At 44.3% G+C, this 20,216-nt stretch overlaps 1 protein-coding gene across 1 annotated transcript in view; it reads right to left on the reverse strand.

Moving 5' to 3' along the window:
• The window catches only part of tmeff1a (transmembrane protein with EGF-like and two follistatin-like domains 1a), a 96,862-nt gene continuing 76,646 nt past the window's right edge, over positions 1 to 20,216 (reverse strand). The window contains exons 7-10 of the mRNA XM_040123068.1: positions 11,658 to 11,717; positions 7,793 to 7,916; positions 6,669 to 6,830; positions 1 to 4,333 (exon numbers count right to left, since the gene is read on the reverse strand). Of these exons, the coding sequence (XP_039979002.1) occupies positions 4,249 to 4,333; positions 6,669 to 6,830; positions 7,793 to 7,916; positions 11,658 to 11,717 (431 nt within the window). The 3' untranslated portion in view covers positions 1 to 4,248. The remainder of the gene's footprint in view (positions 4,334 to 6,668; positions 6,831 to 7,792; positions 7,917 to 11,657; positions 11,718 to 20,216) is intronic.

Here is a 20,216-nt window from a genome sequence, read left to right on the forward strand (position 1 = left end):
ACACAGAGAAGACTAACCCCCCTCGAACTCGCACTTTGGACCTCAGCACAGCCTCAGCTTCTCAGTTCCTCCTCCACAGGTAGTCACCGAGACAGGAGCCCAAGTTAAAAGCAGCGTTCATGAAATCTGAATCAGGAGCTTCCACTACAGGTAAATGACACATTGCCTCTAACAGCCATGCACAACAGAATATAAACGACGAGTAAATAATTAGGTACGACCTTAAAACAGAACAGACTGTATTCTGGAGAGAAAAATTACTTTAATATCCTGCTACCTCTGCTGCTCGTTAGCTAGTAAGATAAGTATTTTGTTTAGATTAACATTATTATTACTCTTGTTGGATTTTTTGAGAGCGAACTAATGTTCAGGGGCCAGTATACTCTGTCAGAAGTGCTTGTCAGATGGTTGGATAGCTTCGGACCCCCCCCCCCCACACACACACCTTTCCGATGTTGGATCGGGGAGGTCTGACCATCACTGTAACTTCCTGATACCAAAGACTCGACATTCGCACCAACTTCCCACTGCCGCTGGCCAGCTGTACCCAGGTTACGATGTCTGACCCTCTCTCTCCAGCTCTCTTTTATCATTAGTTACACAACGGTTTGTCACTTCTCATGTGAACAACCAAGTCCAACACTATGAATGTCTGAAATGTCTGAAAATGTTTTCCACTATCGCGCCTCCGTCTCTATCAATCCCAGTGTGGGAATAATTACTTTTGATTTCTGGTGGTCAGGCAACACATTCTACAAACTCATTCTTTTCAAGTACAACCTGACCCTTACACTGCTTTATCTCCACAGCTTCGAATCCCTAGACTATAATGTTTACACGAGTGAGCTAAATATTAGTTATCCTGCTAGCTTAGCATAAATTCCCCATTTTTCTGACAACAGTACAACTATCAAGCTTGTGTCATGGCAGCCGGCTAAGTGGTGCCAACTGTGTATGAGGACTGGAACAGTAGGCCATGGTCTGGCACCAGTGAACCAAATGGGAACCGACTGGCCCATATTCAGTTTGGCCACTAGATGTAGCTATGCTTTGGGGTTCCAGGCTGAGAATTACAGCAGCACTCGAGCCAGCTTCGGGCCAGTAGTGCTTGAGCTGATTTTGGGGCATCGTTCTTGATGGCTCCGGCAACCGGGTGTACCCGATTTATCGTCTGATCAGACCAGAAAGTGGCTCCGCCAAGCTTATTCGTGTGTAGTTTTCTGAAACAGTCTTTGCCAGAAGCTTGTGAGCAGTGGCGGTTTGTGAGGCCAGTTGCTAGTCCAACCACCGTGGATAGCGGTAGTTTACTGGTAAGATGCTAGCTACCTGGGCACATGCTGGCTTGTCACCAGACTGGCTCTACACATGGTGCTGCACAGCTAATATAATAGCTTCTTCCATTGGGACTCTTTGGCTCTCCGTTACCTTAAAGGTCAGCACTGTCAAGATGGTTTTCCTACTGCTCGATGTCCACCAAGTTCACCACAGTTGCCCTCTACACAAGAGGTCAATGCGGATTTAGTTGAACTGCAGCCACTACCCAATCCACTTATGCTGGCAATTCCATCGAAAATAATAGATCTTGGTCCAAACTTTAGATGCTGGTGCGTCCCGAACCTAGAGTGGTGCCGCTCTAGGTTCGGGACATTTTAGCTACCTAACTTTCCATCTATTATTTAATTATCAACAGTTAGTTCTCCACTCGCTTTAAGTTCTTCCTCTCTTCTTGCAGTTTCCGTTTTAGTTGTTACTCTTCTATAAGCGGCTAAGTGATGTAAATGGCTGTAGAATTAGTGCGTAGAGAACTGCCCTAGAAGGTCCTGATTCAGAAAAATACTGCGCTACTGTGTTCACAGCACATGAAGAGAAACAGAACATTGAAACCTCTTCTTAGCGTTCACGTCACTGGAACAAATTAACTTTAAAATAACAACAGCAGACATATGTCACTTTCCACAAGCAGGTTCAGCTGTGTTACTGTGAATATAATGTGACAGTTTTGATGCCTGATAAAGATTTGGCATGAACGGATTTTCGTGGCAGCTCGCACTTAGAGAATATTCAACATGACATCGGCAAGTGAGAGTGTGGTTCAGATGCGGCTGGAAAATACTGTGACAGCTGTATGTGCATCAAACGCTACGGAGGTCAGCTTCTGCATTCAGACACCAAACTGTACTGAGCAAGAAAGGATTTCTCCGACGTCCCCAATACTGAACATGACAAATACAGGATACGGCTGCAGTTATGGGAAGGAAAGGAAAGAATCATTTGAATAAATTAACACAAGGTTATTTACGATTACAGCCGTTAGGGCGTCATCGCTGGACGCGACAAGGAGAAAGGTTGCGTTTGGGTTGACCTTACAATGATTGGTAAAACATTAATCATAAAATGTATCATCAAAATCGTAAAAAATCTGACCAGAAACAGCCGTGCTGCGGTGGGACCGAAGTGGAAAATATACACCCAAGAACGACACAATGCAGTTCTGACTTTCTGACCATTTGCAAAGACGCGATGTGACTTTGATATAAAACTTAGAACTTGAGAAAAAAGAATATAAAAACCGGTTGTGTTGCGGTGAAGTAAGGGACACAAGGGAACAATTCAGAGGAGGCATTTTCCTTCATTGGATGTACAGTTCCCATCGAGACAGTTGTATGATCGTTGTTTGACCAAATCTGCAGTATACTTTCTTATCTGTCTGCAGTCACTGCTGCCATATGACTGTCTACGTACAGTATCTGTCTGTCTTCTCGGTTTAATGCTAAGACCTGTTAATATTATTACGCTAAGAGACTTTACTGATAGTGAGTTGGCGGCCCACCACTAATATCTGTACAACCTGTATCTGACCACATGTTCATAGCAGAAAGAAACTGGGTCTTTAGGTGATATTTGTACTGTGAAGTGTCTTTGAAATATTGACCATAGGTTTATTATAGGTTTTTCTGTAAGGGAGTCTCTGTGCTTACAACGTCTCACTGAGGAGCAAATGCAAAATTTTAACAAACAACAGAAGAAAAAAAAAAAAGACAACATTTTTCTCACATTCAAAGAAAAGCCTTGATTACACCAATCTCAGCAACCAAGACTCTTACTCACTAAAAGTTGACCTCAATTTGCAGACTCCTGCAAAACCCCCAAACAGCCGACGCCCTTCTCTTTACAATCGTCTGAATTCAGATTTACAAATGGAGATGCAAAAACATCCGGGCCTCTAAGCGTTACAATCAACACGAATCTGTTCCTCATTAAAGCAGAAGCAGTTTCAGAAGAACATACTCTGAAGTTTCCCACCATCAATGATGCCGACAAATGTTTTTCCTCCTGATAAAGACAGCAGAGTGGTCTTCAAACATTACGCATCCCGCCATCGGATCTTGGCAGCTCTGAAATGGAGGAGGCGTCGAAGCCGTCGGCTTTTCTTTTTAAAAAGTTAAAACTACACCACAGTACACAGTTTTCACAAGTCATGCGAATATACAGGAACTAGAATTTAGAAAGCAGTGTTTAAAATAAAAGTTAACATAAAAGCACGAAAGTAAAAGCTACTTTGGAGAAAATAATAGTAATAATAATAATGATAATAATAAATCATTAGCTTGTTTAAACACAGTGAAGTCTTTACACAGAATTTCATACCAAAGAATAAATGTAAACATATCTATATCACTGGCTGGCCCCTTCTCACTTCCTACAAAAATGGACAAAAAACAAAAAAATTAAAAACTAACTGCATTTGGTGATCAGCTGCACATTATTAGTCAAAAGTGATACAGAGAGGGGCGTAAAAATAATCGTTTTCAATAAATAGCACATTCCAGAGGGGCGGACGTTACTCTGTTAGCCAGTTTACCAAAGGTACCATAATTATAAAGCATTCGACGAAACCTCTAATGAAGCGGTTAAAATAATTAAGACATCACACGTAGTAATGATGTAAAGTGACAGCGGGTTTTGTCGATTCGGCTCCTTGTACTTGGTCTTGCGGCAAAAAAACAATCAAACAAACAAAAACAAACAAACAAAAAAAACTAAATTATGATTGCACAACTACATGTGCAAGAATTCCATCCAAAACAAAAAGGAGGGAAAATAAGGCCCCTTAAATAAATATTCTCATTCTTCTTTTTTGTGATTTCCCTGGCGAAAAAGAACATAATACCACTCATCTACCGTTAAAAAAAGGCATTCCCACGCCGTAAGAAAAAAATTATCAAAAAGAACTACCAGCAAACACGGCTATACCATCCTGGAGTTAGTGTCCGAGGAAAAGTGTCCGAGGTTTTGTTTTTGCCGGCGACCTCTGTTGTTTTTTGGACATTTCCTAAAGAAATGGAGAGAAAGATTGTTTTTAATTCAGCTGACAATCAAACAGAAAAACCTGAGCAATAAAGCCGTCACATGGGTATCTTCCAGTACCAAACCCCCTTTAGAGATTCCCCTGAGAGTTCGCCTTTCTCAGTCTGCGCTCGTCTGTTCTTGTGTTCTCGTGAAACGCCGTCAGTCACCGCCTAAGCACTGTGCCAGCGTGTTCCAAAAGAAAACTTTCCTGGCTTATGCACTCGGCAGATGATTTTCATTCAAGCTTTGAATTTTCTCACAGACAGTTTTACGTGACTCAAAGCTTAGAGCACTTCCACATCTTGGATGGACATGAAACTCTCCGGGTGGGAAAAGTAAATTAGATGAACAACTGCGTTGGGAAGAATCTGGTTCTGGTTTGTGACGGTGAGAAGCCAACTACATGTCCCAAGGTGCATTTTGGTCAGACACATCCAATCATGACGCTTGAAATTCGGTTACGTATGCTTCAAAAGGGCGAGAGGTTAGACTGAAAACTGAAAATACATTCAGCCTTTTAAACCAATTTACTCTCTGGGTTCGTTTTTGATGAATTCGGCAACCGTCCGTGGCACCGTGATTTCTTCACAACTGCAGCAACAAAGCTTTATAAATTCACAGCTCGATTCGTGCCTCTGAATGGCTTCTTTTCGGCCGCCATTTATAGGCTCCTGGGTATTAACCACTTAGATTTCAAATATGTGGTAAGTTTACCAAAAAATAATGCCTATTTGAGCTTACTTAAGATGCATGAGCACCAGCCGATCAGGCCCCGGGGGCCTAATGGTCAAAGCACATACCGCATTTGTTTGCCTACAATGAGAGACATGGGTCTCTCATTGTAGGAAAAACAAAGGCAAAAAAAAAAAAACCCAAAAAAAACAATTGCAAAGAAAGGGTTCTGTGTGCTCTTGTTCTCAGGAGGCTGGAACCCAAGAACATGGGTTCAAACCTGTCGTACTGTGCAGGAGTTCAGTACTGTGTACTGAGAACGGTCTACGGCAGAAGGTCACATGTACGTAGACAAGAGTCCACATTTATTTACAGATTCATTTACAACATTTAAATGCAGTGATCTGACTGTTTTACTGTCGAACAGCTGCCAAAAGCTTCTACAGTGAACAGAGACTAATGTTTGATTTTCTCCTCAGAGTGATGGAGTGAAGTCGGTCTGCTGCCCTCAGCGGAGAGAAACGAGGCCAAATCAAATCCCGTTAATTCTCCTCAGCTTTAAGTCTTGACTGTCGCCAGCAGCTCCGTCCTCAGTCCTCTGCAGAACCTGACAGACGTCACACCCCGACGCCTCAAGTGTGACGGAGGAACAAAGAGGTCCAGAGCTCTTTTTCTGGCTTTAGTCCAGCGTGTTTGTCCAACAACATTTAAATAACAGCACCAAGAAAAAGTGTGTCTCTACAGCCCTGAAATGTAAACTAAAGTACTGAACAATAATCTGATCTATAATCTAATAGTATGTCTGGTGCAAATAGATGATTATATATGTATAAGATTGTGTTGTAGAAGAAGTGGTGTGTGTCAGTTCACACTTTCCCATGCACATTTCGCATTGGGGGATTTTCATCAAGCATTACACAGTGTTATTATGGACTTTAGAGTACTTTTCCACAGGTTAACAGTGTGGATTAAAATCACTGTAGTGGAAAACACAATCCGTCTCTTCATCGTTATTTCCCCTCACGTGCTTCTGTTCCCCCCGAGGGATTAAAACTCTTCTGAATCCACTCTGTGTCTGCATTTTCCACAGGACATCTTAATTTCGGGCCTGAAGTTTACGTAGAGTTTCATTCATTTTCAATTCTCAAGATTCAAATGTATAGATAACTATGTATGTTGTTTCTAAAACTTTTCTTTTTTCAATGTTTTTTTTAATTTTCTTTTAAACTATACATAAGTATTGTACAAATGCCAAAAGTATTCAATGTACTCATCATAAAATATTAAAAAATTAAATGAACTAACAATCAATGATGATCTTGTGTAAATCACTCACGATAATTAATGGGTAAATTAATGAACAGTTCTATATTTTAATGGGTTATCTGCACCCCTAAAGGGCTTTTTAAGGGTAAAAACCAAAGGCTGTAACTAAAGTTATACCTTCAAAGGGTTTTAACCACTTAAAAAACATTGAACATATCATAGTCCATTAATTTATCCATCAGTTAATTCCAGCGTTTCGGTGGAAATGAACCAATGTTAAGGTGTTCTGGACCCCTTAAAACCTACTCTATTTGGTAATAACAGCCTTTTGAAACTAAGCTAGTCTCAATGCTTTCAGCTCCTAGTGGACGGCCTTTTACCTTGTGATGCACATCACCACAGCGACGATGATGGCAATTTGCACGGCGCCGATGATGGCGGCGATGAGGACGTAGTGCAGCTTCTGTCCACTGGGAACCACGTAGAGGATGTTGAAGTCCTGAGGCTCGTCACACTGTGGACCTTTGTAGCCCGCATCACATCTGGGACACGCAGGAAGAGATTTGTGAAATAACCAAACACATCTGTTAGACCACCGAGTTTGGTCGTTCAATGTCTTAAATCTAGAATATTCCGTTAAAATGTTCTCAGTAGCTGTTCATATGAAGGGACTCCTCATTTGGTCGCCTCAGGGTTTGCTGTACATGTCTTATTTATTTGTATTTATTTATTTTTTTGGCAGGCGAGGTTCTGTTTCACAGCAAACAACCAACCGATGCTGCTTCGTTATTCCCAGCCAACCAATCACAACGAGAGGCTGGGCTTTGTTGTTCACGCGACAGCAACAAATCTGGAGAAATGTGTCTTTATAATATGTGGAAACGTAGAGATGATGAAGCACTCATACACACAGTGCGTGGCTAGACTAAAACCTGACACTAATCCCGACTTTAACCGGAGCTGGTGACAGTCTACTGGTATCTTACTGAAAACCTGAACATTTTATTAGCTACACAACTGGAGATACGCACAAGAACTGTGAAGAATTTCTCGCCGTCGCGTAGCTGTGACGCTAACAAGCATCCGATGGAGGCGGCGTTCAACGCGCTGTCAGCAATACGATCATTCACACACAGATGGCAGCGAGCCACCACTCAAGGTGCTGGCCCGACCATGAGGGGCAGTGTGGGGTTTGGCGTCTTGCCCAAGGACACTTCCACATGCGCAGGAGGAGCCGGGGGCTGAACGGCCAACCCTGGGATTGGTGGGTGACCTGATCAACCTCCTTGAGTTGTAGCCGGCAGGATATTCGTCCTAGGGGACAAACTATCTAATGGACGTACAGTTTCTGAAGGAACTCAAACGTATCACTGACACTTGTGGCGACTTATCCGCTGACATTTACGCTAAGACAACACCGCTGCAGTGAGCTCATTTAGCGGCCTAGTTCTGGTGAGTGGTAGTAAAGACAACAGTTCAAGGAGCAACAGGATCACTGACAGACCTGCAGGTGGCCATGTTGTACTTGATCTCACATTTCCCGTGAACACAGAAGCCGGCGTAGCTGTCGGCGCAGGGGATCGGCATCCCGGCGTAGAAACCGTCACCGTGGTCCAGACCTGTGGTTTCTGAGCAGGTGGACGGGGAAAAAAAAACAAATAAGAGATGTGAGAGGCCGATGGTCACTGCTGCAGACACTGCAGGATCTGATTCAGGTGACAATAACGGTAAAACCACCAGCGACATAGAATCGAATCAACTGCGTGCTACCGTGCTGTACGGTGCTCTCGACATGTATAAATCGTACAAACGTATATTCATTGATTTTTGCATCTTAAAATTAAACGGTGTCCTTTTTTGATGTTTCTCTTTTTTACCTTTTCCGCTTTCTGAGAAGATTTTACCAATTTACGACAGACTTTTCATTCTGTTTTCCAGTTCTTTGTCCTTATTTTCTAATGTGTCGTAATGTCAGACACTGAATCCATGTCTCTATCTGGAAAAGATAAAAGTCTGGTTTGTTGTAATTTTTAAAAATGTGTTCGAATTGTGTCGGTAAACCAGACCAAACATTATCTAGGACAGGACAATAATAACATATTGATCTTGTTGAATTATTGTTCCAGAGGAGAAAAAGCAACTGTTTCTGTTAGAAACTCAGTCATCTTCTGTCAGCTGCACTACAGCATGAGTGGATAAATCATGAATTACAAATACTTTGCACATTAAGTGATTCCTCAATCACACAGAGCCGTCTCTCTTCGCTGTAATTCGCTGCAGCAAGAAAGAAACAGCCTACAAAGCGATCTGTGCCGCTCATTAAAATGACTGATATGCAATACACAACAGTCACATTAACATAGAGAAAGCTTTTAATAACAAAGCCTGCGCGTTGGGGTTTCAGCTTCACTGTTCCGGCACATTTATGACTTCAGATGTTACATTTTGGGGTATTTATGAGACAATAAAAAAAGGTTTAATCAAACCTTCGTCAGAAATATGTGGGGAAAGGTTATGAGGAGTTTCACTGGTTTCGTAAGCTCGAGAGCTACACTCTTGATCCGGCCGTCAGTATCTTAGAATTTGAGTAAAACTGATCAACCGAACCGATTTCGACTGGAGCATTAACTTATCGTTGTTTACTCCCAGAACAAAGAGGATAATCAGTAGCAGGACACCTCGACTGCTGAATAGTGACGTTGTAATTACAGATTCGACAGACGTGTCACTGAAACATCCTGGGAATCTTTCCAACGCGCTCCTACGTGTTTCCCTGAGCGGAGAGAGACAAAAACATTAATGACCATCATTTCTTTGTTTGTTCTCAAAGATGATCAAGAGAAGTGTCTTAGCAAAGGGTCCGAATTTTTTTTTTTTTGTCAACCTGATATTTTAGTTTTTTCTTTTAAATACGTTTGTAAGAGAAAAAAAAATTCTGTCATGATGGGGTTTTTAGTGAAGATTGATCAGAGTTTTTCCTGAGTGCTCTCCATGTTCAGATACCTGCTCTGTTCTGATTCTAAGTCTAAAGCCATCGCCGGTAAACAGCTCAAACTAGACTCCCCCACAATGGTGACTGTAGGATGATTGGATTGAAATGAGCTGTTATCTTTAAAACGGAAACTTCTCTTCTATGTGGGAAAGTCGGATCTTGGACTTGACACCTCTACGTCCATCATCTGTTTAATGTAAATGTCTGTCATTTTTTTTTCTTTTCTCTTCTAAGTGAACTGAGCATCGTGAAGGTCCAACGTAAGTTCTGTTTCTATTAAGGATTTTGCTTTCTCTACCTGCTCTAACTTATTTGCCTTTTGTATTTTTTTTACAACCGTTTTGACAGACGTCATGGACGGTCGAGGCTTCCAAGCTGTAATACAATGATCGCCTCGTATGGATGTGCCTCGGTGTCTCCCGGTAAAAAGAGAATAAACGCGACGCTTTTCCTTCGCGCCCGCTGATGAACACATCCAGCTCAACTCTATTTGTACAGTACGGCATGTGAGCGGTGCAATGCCGTGCCCGTGCATGTCGAACTTTATAAAAACAGGCAGCGCAATTTGTTATCTAATAACTTTAATTGATGAAACTGATGTGACTGCATCAGTGGATTCATGGGGGCAAACGTCCTTCGTGCTCGCATGGTCGTTAATTAAGGGCATGGTGTTATTTGATTTGAACGCGGCCTGGAAAACACACGTCAAGGGGGAAAACCATACATTCAGTCGTTAAAGACCAAAAGTGAAGTAATCAACGTGTTTTTCATTGTATGACAGTAAATGCATACATGACAAGGACACACATACAACAATGCCTATGGTACTTAGCTTTATTTCTTTGATTTATTTTTATCTAGGCGTTTTAAGTCTTCCATACGAATCTGAAGTTGAACATTTTTCCATCTTTTGACTTGAACCTTTTTAACCATTGGCTGTGACCAGCCGAGTGATAAAAGTATGTAGTAAATGTCGAGAGGAGGACAGAATGTGGTTTTGGCCGTTTATTATTGAGGTGGGATGATTTCCTCACCCGAAGGACGGGGTCACTGACATCACCTGCTCAAACCAGAGTCGGAAACGCCGCAGGTGAACGGCTGTGAGCGCCGCAGGATTGAACGCAGCCTTCCTCCGCTCCTCTGCCTCACGTCGTTATAGTCAGAAATGTGCTGCTGTGTCCTTCACCGTTTGTGACGTTGACAATGCGGCCGTTTAATCTGACCCTAATATTCCGCCTCTGAGTCAGAGTTCAACCTCAAAGTGGAGGAACCACGTCCCCCTGAGGAGTTTTAGTCAGTGGTGTCAATGCACGGAGCGAGCTGCAGATAGCAAAACCCTCTGGAATCCGTTTCAGCTCCTCTTTGATCTTCCAACCCGACATTAGCGTCGTGCGGCTGGATGGGCAACGCCGCAAAACGCCCTCGTTCCGCTCCGCTCATCTGCGTGTTTGTAAGAAGTTACAGCGTCACACGGCGCTCGGCTGAAAGTGGAGCGTGCTCACGCTCTTCTCGGTATCAGCAGAGATTCAGGGCTGAGAGGGTTTGGATTTTGCTGCTCCGCCCCCACCCCGTGGACATTCTTGTGTATGAAGGAGAACTCCATTAATTTTTATCCTTCACTAATTGCTCTGCAGATGGTTGAGACGCAGGTTAACGGGCTGCTGAGAGGCCACAGGAAGTTTTGAAATCAGCGGCATTAAATGCAGGGAAGTGGATTTACGACGCAGTTACACAGCCTGAGTAAAAGCGAACGCAAAGTCTCCGAGGCGGTTAATGTGTCGTGTGATCTTTGTAAGCCATGTTGGAGGTGTAGCTCTAGGCTGTTGGTCCAGACGCGAATAGACTGATAGATGGAGCGGACGTCCTCGTCGTCCTCGGGATGGATCGTAATAACTCTGGTGGTCCTCTGACTTTTCATCTGGCCTAAAATACGGAGACACCAGACCAAGGCTGGTCAGACACCTATGGATTAACCCCGAGTACTTTTGGATGATTTTCTGCCAGAGTAGTTGGCGTTTGTTGGGGATTCACCGCGGCTGATAAAAAAAAAAAGTCAGCGAAAGTCAGCGATTGGACGTTCGGTTGGATTTCTGGCAGGTCAGAAGGTGTGAAGAGGTCCAGGCTCCAGCAGCGCCTGTAGTAAGAAGACCAGCTTCGTCGTCAGACCTGTGCGCCGCGGAAGCGGATGTGGTAGTCGGCGGGTCGATCGGGGCAGTAACATACCAGTCCTGCTCACTACGAACCAGCTGAGCACTTAACGCTCGTGCTTTTTGACCCGACAGACGACTTTTTAGTGACGTTAACTTGAGAGAAATTACGCTACACAAGTCAGACTGGAGCTGTAAACGACGTTGACCCAAACCGCTAAGTTCCTTACCTAAGACGTTTATTTTGAAGGGGCCGCTGTCGTCTTTCTTCCCCACCTTCTCTTTATCAGCTGTGGAGGAAACAGACGCACAGAGTCAGTTACAGGCAGAACGATACAGAGAGGCTTCCTCTAAATAAGTAAGAACAACGTGACTTTTCCAACATGGTGGAAAGTATTGAACAGACTTCAGCCTTTTCCTCCAGGCGTCACTATGAGTCTGAAGTGCAGTCACCTGAGTGCTTGGCTTCCTTTCTGCTGTCTCATAGTGTCTTTCTCAAATCTGTTTATTGACTGCGTGTGTGTGTGTGTGTGTGTGTGTGCGCGCGTGTTGTTTACTCTTTAAGACAGATTAAAGGACAGGGAAGATGTCGGAGGATGTTTACGCGCTGCCTGAGTCTTGCTCTGTTTGTCAGAATCGAGGTGGTGAAGGGTCAGTCTGAGCCAATCAGTGTGCCCGTGTGTGTGTGTGTGTGTGTGTGTCCGTGAGACGGGGGTGGGTGACAACGAAACAAAACAAAGAACGAAGCGGTGGGTTTTGTGTGTTGTGGTTGTTTTTCTGTCGACAGTCTGCTGGAGGAGGGGCTGCTGGGAATAACCAGCACACACACACACACACACACACACACACACACACACACACACACACACACACACACACTCACACAAACACACACACTCACACAAAGAGGCAGACCTAAAATGCACAAAGAAACAAACACACACACTCATCTATTTTTAATGCTCCATCATTCCTTAGGAAATACTGACAAACTCTCTCTCCCTCTCTCTCTGCTGCCCTCCCCTTCCTCCCCCTCCATCTCTCCTCCCATCTCCATTTCTCCCTCTCCCACCTCGTCCCCATCATCCTCCGACCCCTCTCCTTGCCTCTTCTGTCTCCTCCTCCATGTTTTATAAACACGTCAGTCTCTTTCTCATTATAATTCTACGTATAGCATCAGTGTTACCTGGAAGTCCAGCGATGGCCCTGAAACCAGCTCAAACCTCTAAATTTTCGGGAGTCTCTCCTAACTCAGCCAGCTAGAGGCTCCTTTCAGTCTCGTAACAAAGGCTCCAGATCGACCGAGGATCGTCATAAATCAATTAGAGTTTACTCAGAACCCTGATGCCCGAGTGCTGACGAGGACCAGAAGGAGAGAACGCGTTACATTACCATTTAGGAGTCCGTATATTGGTCGCCTGTCAGTTTCTGTTTTGATTTTAACGAATGAAGCAGGACCCCCGGGTCCTCAGGCACGAGTCTTTTGGTTGTCCCAAAGTGCGGGACAAAAATTTTAGGTGTGACAGCCTTTAGGTTTTATGCTCCTGTCACAGCTCAGGCGGGGCCGACCCGAACGCCGACGCGCACAGAGGCAGGTTGGTGCAGTGGAGGTACTTTGATAATGAAAACTGAAAGGCTTTCAGCCAGATGAGTCGACAACGTGAGTGAGGGGAACACAAAGACTAAATACACGATGGGAGCCAAAGGTAATGAGGACAGGTGAAACTAACCGGGGCGGGGCAGGCAATCACCCAGACGGGAAACAAGCCAGGGCAGGAAGTATACCGACTAGAGGAAACACAAGCAAAGCGATTTTTCAAAGTAAAACAGGGAGAAATAACCGAGTCCGGGGAGAGAAGGGCAGATCATGACTGCTCCAAGTCTGCCCGAGGATCGGAGGGGCGACATCTTTAAACACAAACCTCTTTAGCCTGGCGTTTGATTAGAAGGTTTCACGGCCATTAGGGCTGCAACTAATGACTATTTTCATTATCAATGAATCTGCCGCTTATTTTTTCACTTTACTGTTTAATTGTTTAGGCTGTGAAACATCAAAAGATTGCAAAAAGATTTCATTGCGCTGAAGGCGATGTCTTCAAATGTTTGGTTCCACCAAAGTCCAGAAATCTTTATTGTATTCATATTTTTAAATGTTCTATTCCCTCTCATCAGTTTTATTTTCATTGTCTTTTACCCATTTATATACTTACTGTATTTTATTCGTTTCTTTATTTTTTATTGGTTTCATTATTACTTTTTCACCATTGCTACTAAATATCGAAATAAAGGCAGAATGCCTGAAAATTGATCCAAATCAGCTACATTTGTGCATCCGGAGCTGTTAATGATCCAACAAATAGCTTTGAACTCTCCTGTTTTACAGTTTCCTTCTCTGGAAACAGTAAAAAGACTGAATTTATTTACTTTGATCCTTGACATCAAACCTTCTGACACCGGTTTCTGGTGTTTGGTGAATCCAAGTCTTGGCCCGACGCCCCAAGGGGACAGCAGATCAGGAGAGAGGGCAGGTGCTCTTCACCGCAGGGTGCTGGACACCCACACAACCCCCCCACCCACCTACCACCTCCCTGGGCCAATCAAACGCTTGGTCACCGGCCACCTTACAGCCATGACCACTGACAAGAAATCCATAAATCCTGCCGGGCTACCGTCTCCTGCCAGCACCCGGAGACAGAGAGAGAGCTGAGAGAGTCTCCAGTCAGAGGACTCATTGTGATTCAAGGTGAGTCCATCAACATAAATCAGATCTGAGAAGATACTCGATGTACTGGATGAGACTAGGGGAGCTCTGGGTGCTGGCACAGACTCTGAAAAACTCAAGACAGCAAACTATGACTGCAAATGAGGTTTGTCTCTAACACCCCAACACACCGATCCCTCCTCTGAAAGAAAAAAATCACTCAGTGATATTTCAGAAGAGCTCACTTGACTCATCTTGGTTTTTATCTTCTTCCTTAAATGTTGCTGTGGATATTAAGAATGAAGCGTGGAAGGAGATACAGAAGTCTGTCTGTGCCATTACTCCTGCAAAAGCCAATGAAAATGATCACCACGCAGATCTGCAACAATCTGCACACTCGCTTTCTTGTCGTGTCCCAAGACGTTGCACTTTTGGACCAAAGTTTTTCTTTTTATAAATACGGTAATAAGGGAAATTTCTCTGCAAACAAATTCAACCTCTGCAAAGTTGGAGGTGATTCATGGCAAGAAAAATTAGTGGGAAAATGCACATGTTGCGTACGTTGACTCGGTGAGAAAGCAGCTTCCACAGGAGAAGACAAGCAGATTAAAGGGGAGGTCAGAAACATTCAAACGATAAAATGGCATCCAGTCAATGGAAATAATGTATTCTGCCTGTGAAACAAGGTGAAACCAACAAGTCAATGTTGTCGTTTGTTGTGTCATATTGTTATAATGAATCCATTCACTCACCTTTTATTTTTCTTTCTTAACTTTCTTTTCTGTTTTTAGTTTTCATTCCTGTAACTACTTCTCCGTTTGCAAACTGCTATGAGCGGTTAAAACCAAATCAATACTAAGCTGAAAAAACAAAAGCTGCCGTGAAAACTAAGGAGGGGACGGCAGCATCTGTCACTTGAGGGGAAACAGAATTTGGACCGAGATTTGGAGTTGACCCCGACTCAAACGCTGACAACAATAACCAGATTCCTTAAGGGCAGCAGTGAGTAACTTTTATATAGAGCGCAGCTTTCAAAGCGACTCATTTGCAGGTCATTTAATAACATTTAACGTAACGATACAGACACAAGGGGAAATTTCACCCCGGCCAAATGTGGCATTTATTTTATTTGCTTCAAGGATGATTTTTCTCCTGTTTTCACATGCGATAAGATCAGCTCAGGAAATTATAACAACTACGTGCAGGTCCACGAAGGTGAACAGGCGCTGCACCTGTGCGCAGGTGGTTTATAACCTGAGGAGTGTTACATACTGTAAATGGCTGGGTGTCAAAAATACTTTTTTAGTATTGACCGAACGTGTTTCGGAGTATCAGAAACTACCACATACTTATGGTACCTTAAGTACATTTCGATGCTAATACTTTTGTAGTTTACTTTTAAGGGAGTATTTCTGCTCTGTGGTATTGTGGTATATAGTGGAAAGCGCGGAATGCCTAAAGTTCCTTGGGTTCTAGTTGTCGAAACAGCTGACGCAGACGTCCAACGCCTCACACTTGGTTAAGAAGGCCAAACTTTTGACCTTTGTTCCTCAGGAAGCTGGAGAAGGTCCAGCTCCCACAGAAACTGTGGAGCACCATCGAGAGCGTCCCGACCGACTGCGTCACCGCCAGCTGCACAGGACTTGCACCGCGTGGTTAATGCGGCCCGGCGCATTTGTGGGACGGAGCTCCAAGACTTGGACACGATCCATGCTAGATGACTAAGGGGGAAGGCTGGCAGCAGCATCAAGGACACCACACACTCCGAGCCACAGCCTGTTTGGAGCGCTGCCGTCCGGCCAAACGGTTCAGGAAAGTAAGAGATCCGGCACAAGATCCAGCACCGGCAGGCTGAGGAACTGCTTCTCACCCCTCGCTGCCCACCAGGACTCTGCACACACACACACACACACACACACACACTCAACTCCACCCTCAGAAGCTGTTACCACAGACACAATTCATAAACACAGCAATTCAACATCTATTTATTACTATATTTAACACTCAACCTCTGTAAATAGCTAGATTTAATTTAACTGGTGTGTTTTATTTTAAAGTTGTACTTGCACAAGCATCACTTTTTAAATAAAAAACATTACGCTGATGTTACTGCTGCTTTTTACCGGCTTTGTTCAACCTACACAGGAGAGATGCCCTGCAAATGTCATCGTACCCGGGTGTAATGACTATAAAGATTATTATATTCTACTTTTACCGAAGTTAAAGGTCTGAATACGTCTCCCTTCTTCTTAGTTGCACCACAACAAGCTTCCAGCCCTGAAAAAACCTGATTTCTGACAGAGCTGTAGAGTCACTGTAAAACATGCGTACATACAGTCCAAACCTGCAGTCAAGTCTTCGCCAAAATAATTCCTCTGCGTCAGGTTACAACAGGACGCGGATTAATGTCTTGTGAAATCAAAACTCAGCTCCCTTGGAAACAAACTGCATGCTTGGTTTGTGGGTTAATTGAAAACACTGGAGATTAGAGACATTAATTTGTCTGACACGGTTTCCATAATGAGGCTGATTTACGGCAGAGATGAAACGGTCACAGTTGTACAGTCAGCGGCGTTCACCGGGGGTGAAACGACATCAGTCCTGCATTTTCTCTACATCAGCAAGTTAATGTGGAGTAATGACCGCCGTCTGCAGCGCTTAAATAATGTCGGAGGTGGAAGAATTAAACTGTGTCAGTGAGGAGTAACATCTGGGATTAAAGGATTTACACTGAAAATACACTTTTTTAAGTCTGACAGCGGTGGAAAACCTTCTCAAGTATCAGCGGTAAAATATCCTCAGGTGTCAAAAATAAAGGCTCAGAGTGAAGTGTTTTCCCCTCGGATTAGAGTGTTGAAGCAACGCTATGCAGCTATTTTACCTGAAAGTAACGGCTTCAAAATCATTTTGATGGCACGCTGACTTGTAACAGGGAGAACGGCGCCTCTTTCTTGCACTGTGTAAGGTGGGCCGAGCGGGTCGGATCGCGCTTTACGGCGCTACGTCACACCCCACCAGCTATGGGTCTTCAGCTAGCTATAGGAAGAAGCTAGCTCTGCATTCTCAGTACGGGCATCCTGGCAGCGGCGAGGAGACGAGCTCCCGGCATCTACATTTTAGCACCCGGCTGCTGTGGGTTCGGATGTTTTCCGTCGGTCAGATTAGCCGAACGACGCGCGGCGTGGTTGCTGGTTTGTGCTGAGATGAGGATTTCGTGTTTGTCGCCTGAGCGATTGACGGGCTTTGTTTTCTGTACATGGGCCGTTAGCTTCTAGGGACGGCCTCACCTGTGGCTTCAGAGGCCGCCGTTGCCGCCGCTCAGCAAAAGTTACACAGTCTTGATTTAAATCTCCAGTTTTGGTGACATTTCCTGCTTTCAGATCAACTGGAGAACGAAAGTAAGGACAGAAATGGGGAAAAAGGGAAGGAGGAAACATGGACAGAAAGAAATGATACCAAAGAAAGAAGGGAGGAGAAGGAGAAATAAGAAAAAACTTTAGGAGAGATATAGAATTAAGGAAAGAGAAAAGAGAGAAAAAGGGAAAAAAGGTAAGACAGATGTAAGGAGGTAAGAAAAGTAGAAAGGACAAAAGGTAGAAATGAACGGAAAGATAGACAAAGAGGGAAGAAAAGGACAGAAAAAATAAAGAAGGATAAAACAGAAAACATGAAGGAAAGAAATAAGGGAGGACTGATGGAAAGAAGGGGGAAAAGAAAAAAGGAAAAACCTCAGGAACTAAGGACTAAGGTGATTTTGTCTGCACTGCACAGACTCCAAAATGTGGTGACGGAAAAGTAGCAATTCTAACCTCTAGAATTGGGCCCCACAGAAACGGTTTTCCTCTGAATTCTTTCATCTGTGGATCAGTGAGTGTTTGAGTCTCTACTGAAGAACCGCTGAGACTCTCTAAGGGTCTATAAAATGCTTTTCATTTACAGGGCAGTTTAATGGTGAGGCACGGGCCTCTTTCATAATTCACCAAGGTTATGGCAGCCATTTTCTGAAGCTCAACATGCACGGATGATGGGATCCTCCCATTTGGATTCAATAAAACAGTGATAGAGGCATCAGCAGGTGGATTTATCTGTCTGTGCACAAACTGAGGAGGCTGATATCTGCTGTCAAACACACTCCAGTCGAGGTCGGAGGTCGACGCTTTGAGCGGTTAAGACTGAAGCTAAATCCACAGAAATAGAAACAGTTTACAGAATATAATGAAAGTGCCAGAAAATGTATTTACAGGATGACAGTTTCATTGAGCCGTGGTACAAACATGTCAAGGTTTTCTATGAGGCCGCATGAGGAAGGCAAGCTCCAACCCCCACAAAGCTAAAAGAAAACATGGCAAAGACAAAAACTGAGGAAATGATGAGGAACTGCTGGACATAAAAACCTCGAACTGACAAGAAAGGTACAAACATGACCAAAATTCAGCATTCATGTGACACCGAATGACTCGTTTTTCAGCCTGGTCAGCATGTGGCTCACATCCCTGTTCTTATTTCCACGTTGCCTGCTGCAGGACGGACCCCCGCTCACTAAAAGTCTCCCTTTCTGTCATGACGGTCCTGACATTGAGCGCTCCTCTTGGGCTTAACAATACGTTGGCGTCGGGGCCTCAAGCAGCGCTTCCGACCCGCCGCCACAAACCGGCGCGCGGCGTCTCAAATCCTCCGCCTCTGCCAAGTCGCTCATGCACATCAGAGAACAGCGTGATCACAGCGATCTCAGAGAGTGTAGAGACACGCCGCCATGATGGAAATAGGTCGCATACAAACACTTTAAATGATAAGTCTGCTGATATTTTGTATGTTTGTTATTCTCAGTAAATCCCGTGTGCAGAGTCAAACCAACACTGAACTGATTCTAAAGCCTGATACAGTGCTTCCTTTACTTTTTTCACATCTTGTTATGTTGCAGCTTCGTGCTAAAATCGTTTACATTCATTTTCACTCCTCTTTCAGACCCTTTGCTACGAGGTTAGAAAAATAAAACTGGACTCAGACGAAACCCACGGTGTCCTACAACGTCGCCTCACTCTTCACATGCTTTCCCACCCCTGGGCCAAAATCAAAACACAGGAAGTGGCAGCCTTCACAGAACAAATCAATGCAGTGGACAGCAACATCGGAACATCGGAGGAAATAGTCTGGCCTCCCTGGACTGTGTGGTGCACATTGGAGATGACAGAACCTTCAACACTGAAGTATACCCACAAAACCCGCACACACAGATCAATATTTACTCTTTGATTCTCGTCACCCACTGGAGCACAAGCCGGGAGGTTATCAGAATCCTACACCGTCGGGCTCAGAACGTGCCCACGAGGACTGAGGGGAAGGAGAAGGAGAAAAAACCCATCAGGGAAGCACCTCCAACGGGTGGTTACCCAAACTGGGCCTTTGTCAGAAGCAGAAAAAGGAAAAGAGGAAAAGAACAACATTGTCGTTCAGTACGTTGTGGGAGTACCTGAGGATTTAGAGCAAACACCAAGTCCCTAGACACCTCAAGCCCAGTAACACTCTGAGGCAGAAGCTCAACCACCCTGAGGACAAAACACCCAGACATAAGCAGAGCAATGTAGTGTGAACAGTTCAACGCAGCAAGGAAAGCAAAGACCTGTACACTGGGGAAACAAAACAACGGCTTCAAAAGCGCATGGAACAGACACAGGAGAGACAACCCCTCAGGTCAGGACTCAGCGATCCACCTGCATCTGCAGGACAAGGGACTCTCATTTGAGGACAGCAATGTAAACATTTTGGCCAGAGCAGGCCGATGGTTTGAAAGAGGAGCGAATGTAACCATCTACGTTGAACTGGAACGAAGTCTACGACGCCACCTGTGAGCCACTTACGATGCAGTCTTGAGACCCCAGGCAGCTGAACACCCTTTCCCACCATGACCCATGTGATGCTAACGACTCACACATGACCCACAAGAGGTTAAATACCTGGAACTCCCCACCAATCAGTTAGAAGCTAAGAAGCCTTTTGGATGAGAGGCGGAGCGTCTTCAAGAACCTCAAGCAAGTCCAGTTGCCTTGGAAAAACCATGACCTGCATCACTGAGAGTCTTCACAGG

Source organism: Xiphias gladius, unplaced genomic scaffold (genome assembly GCF_016859285.1).
Source record: "Xiphias gladius isolate SHS-SW01 ecotype Sanya breed wild unplaced genomic scaffold, ASM1685928v1 HiC_scaffold_1474, whole genome shotgun sequence".
In the NCBI taxonomy this organism is placed as follows: Eukaryota; Metazoa; Chordata; class Actinopteri; order Istiophoriformes; family Xiphiidae; genus Xiphias; species Xiphias gladius.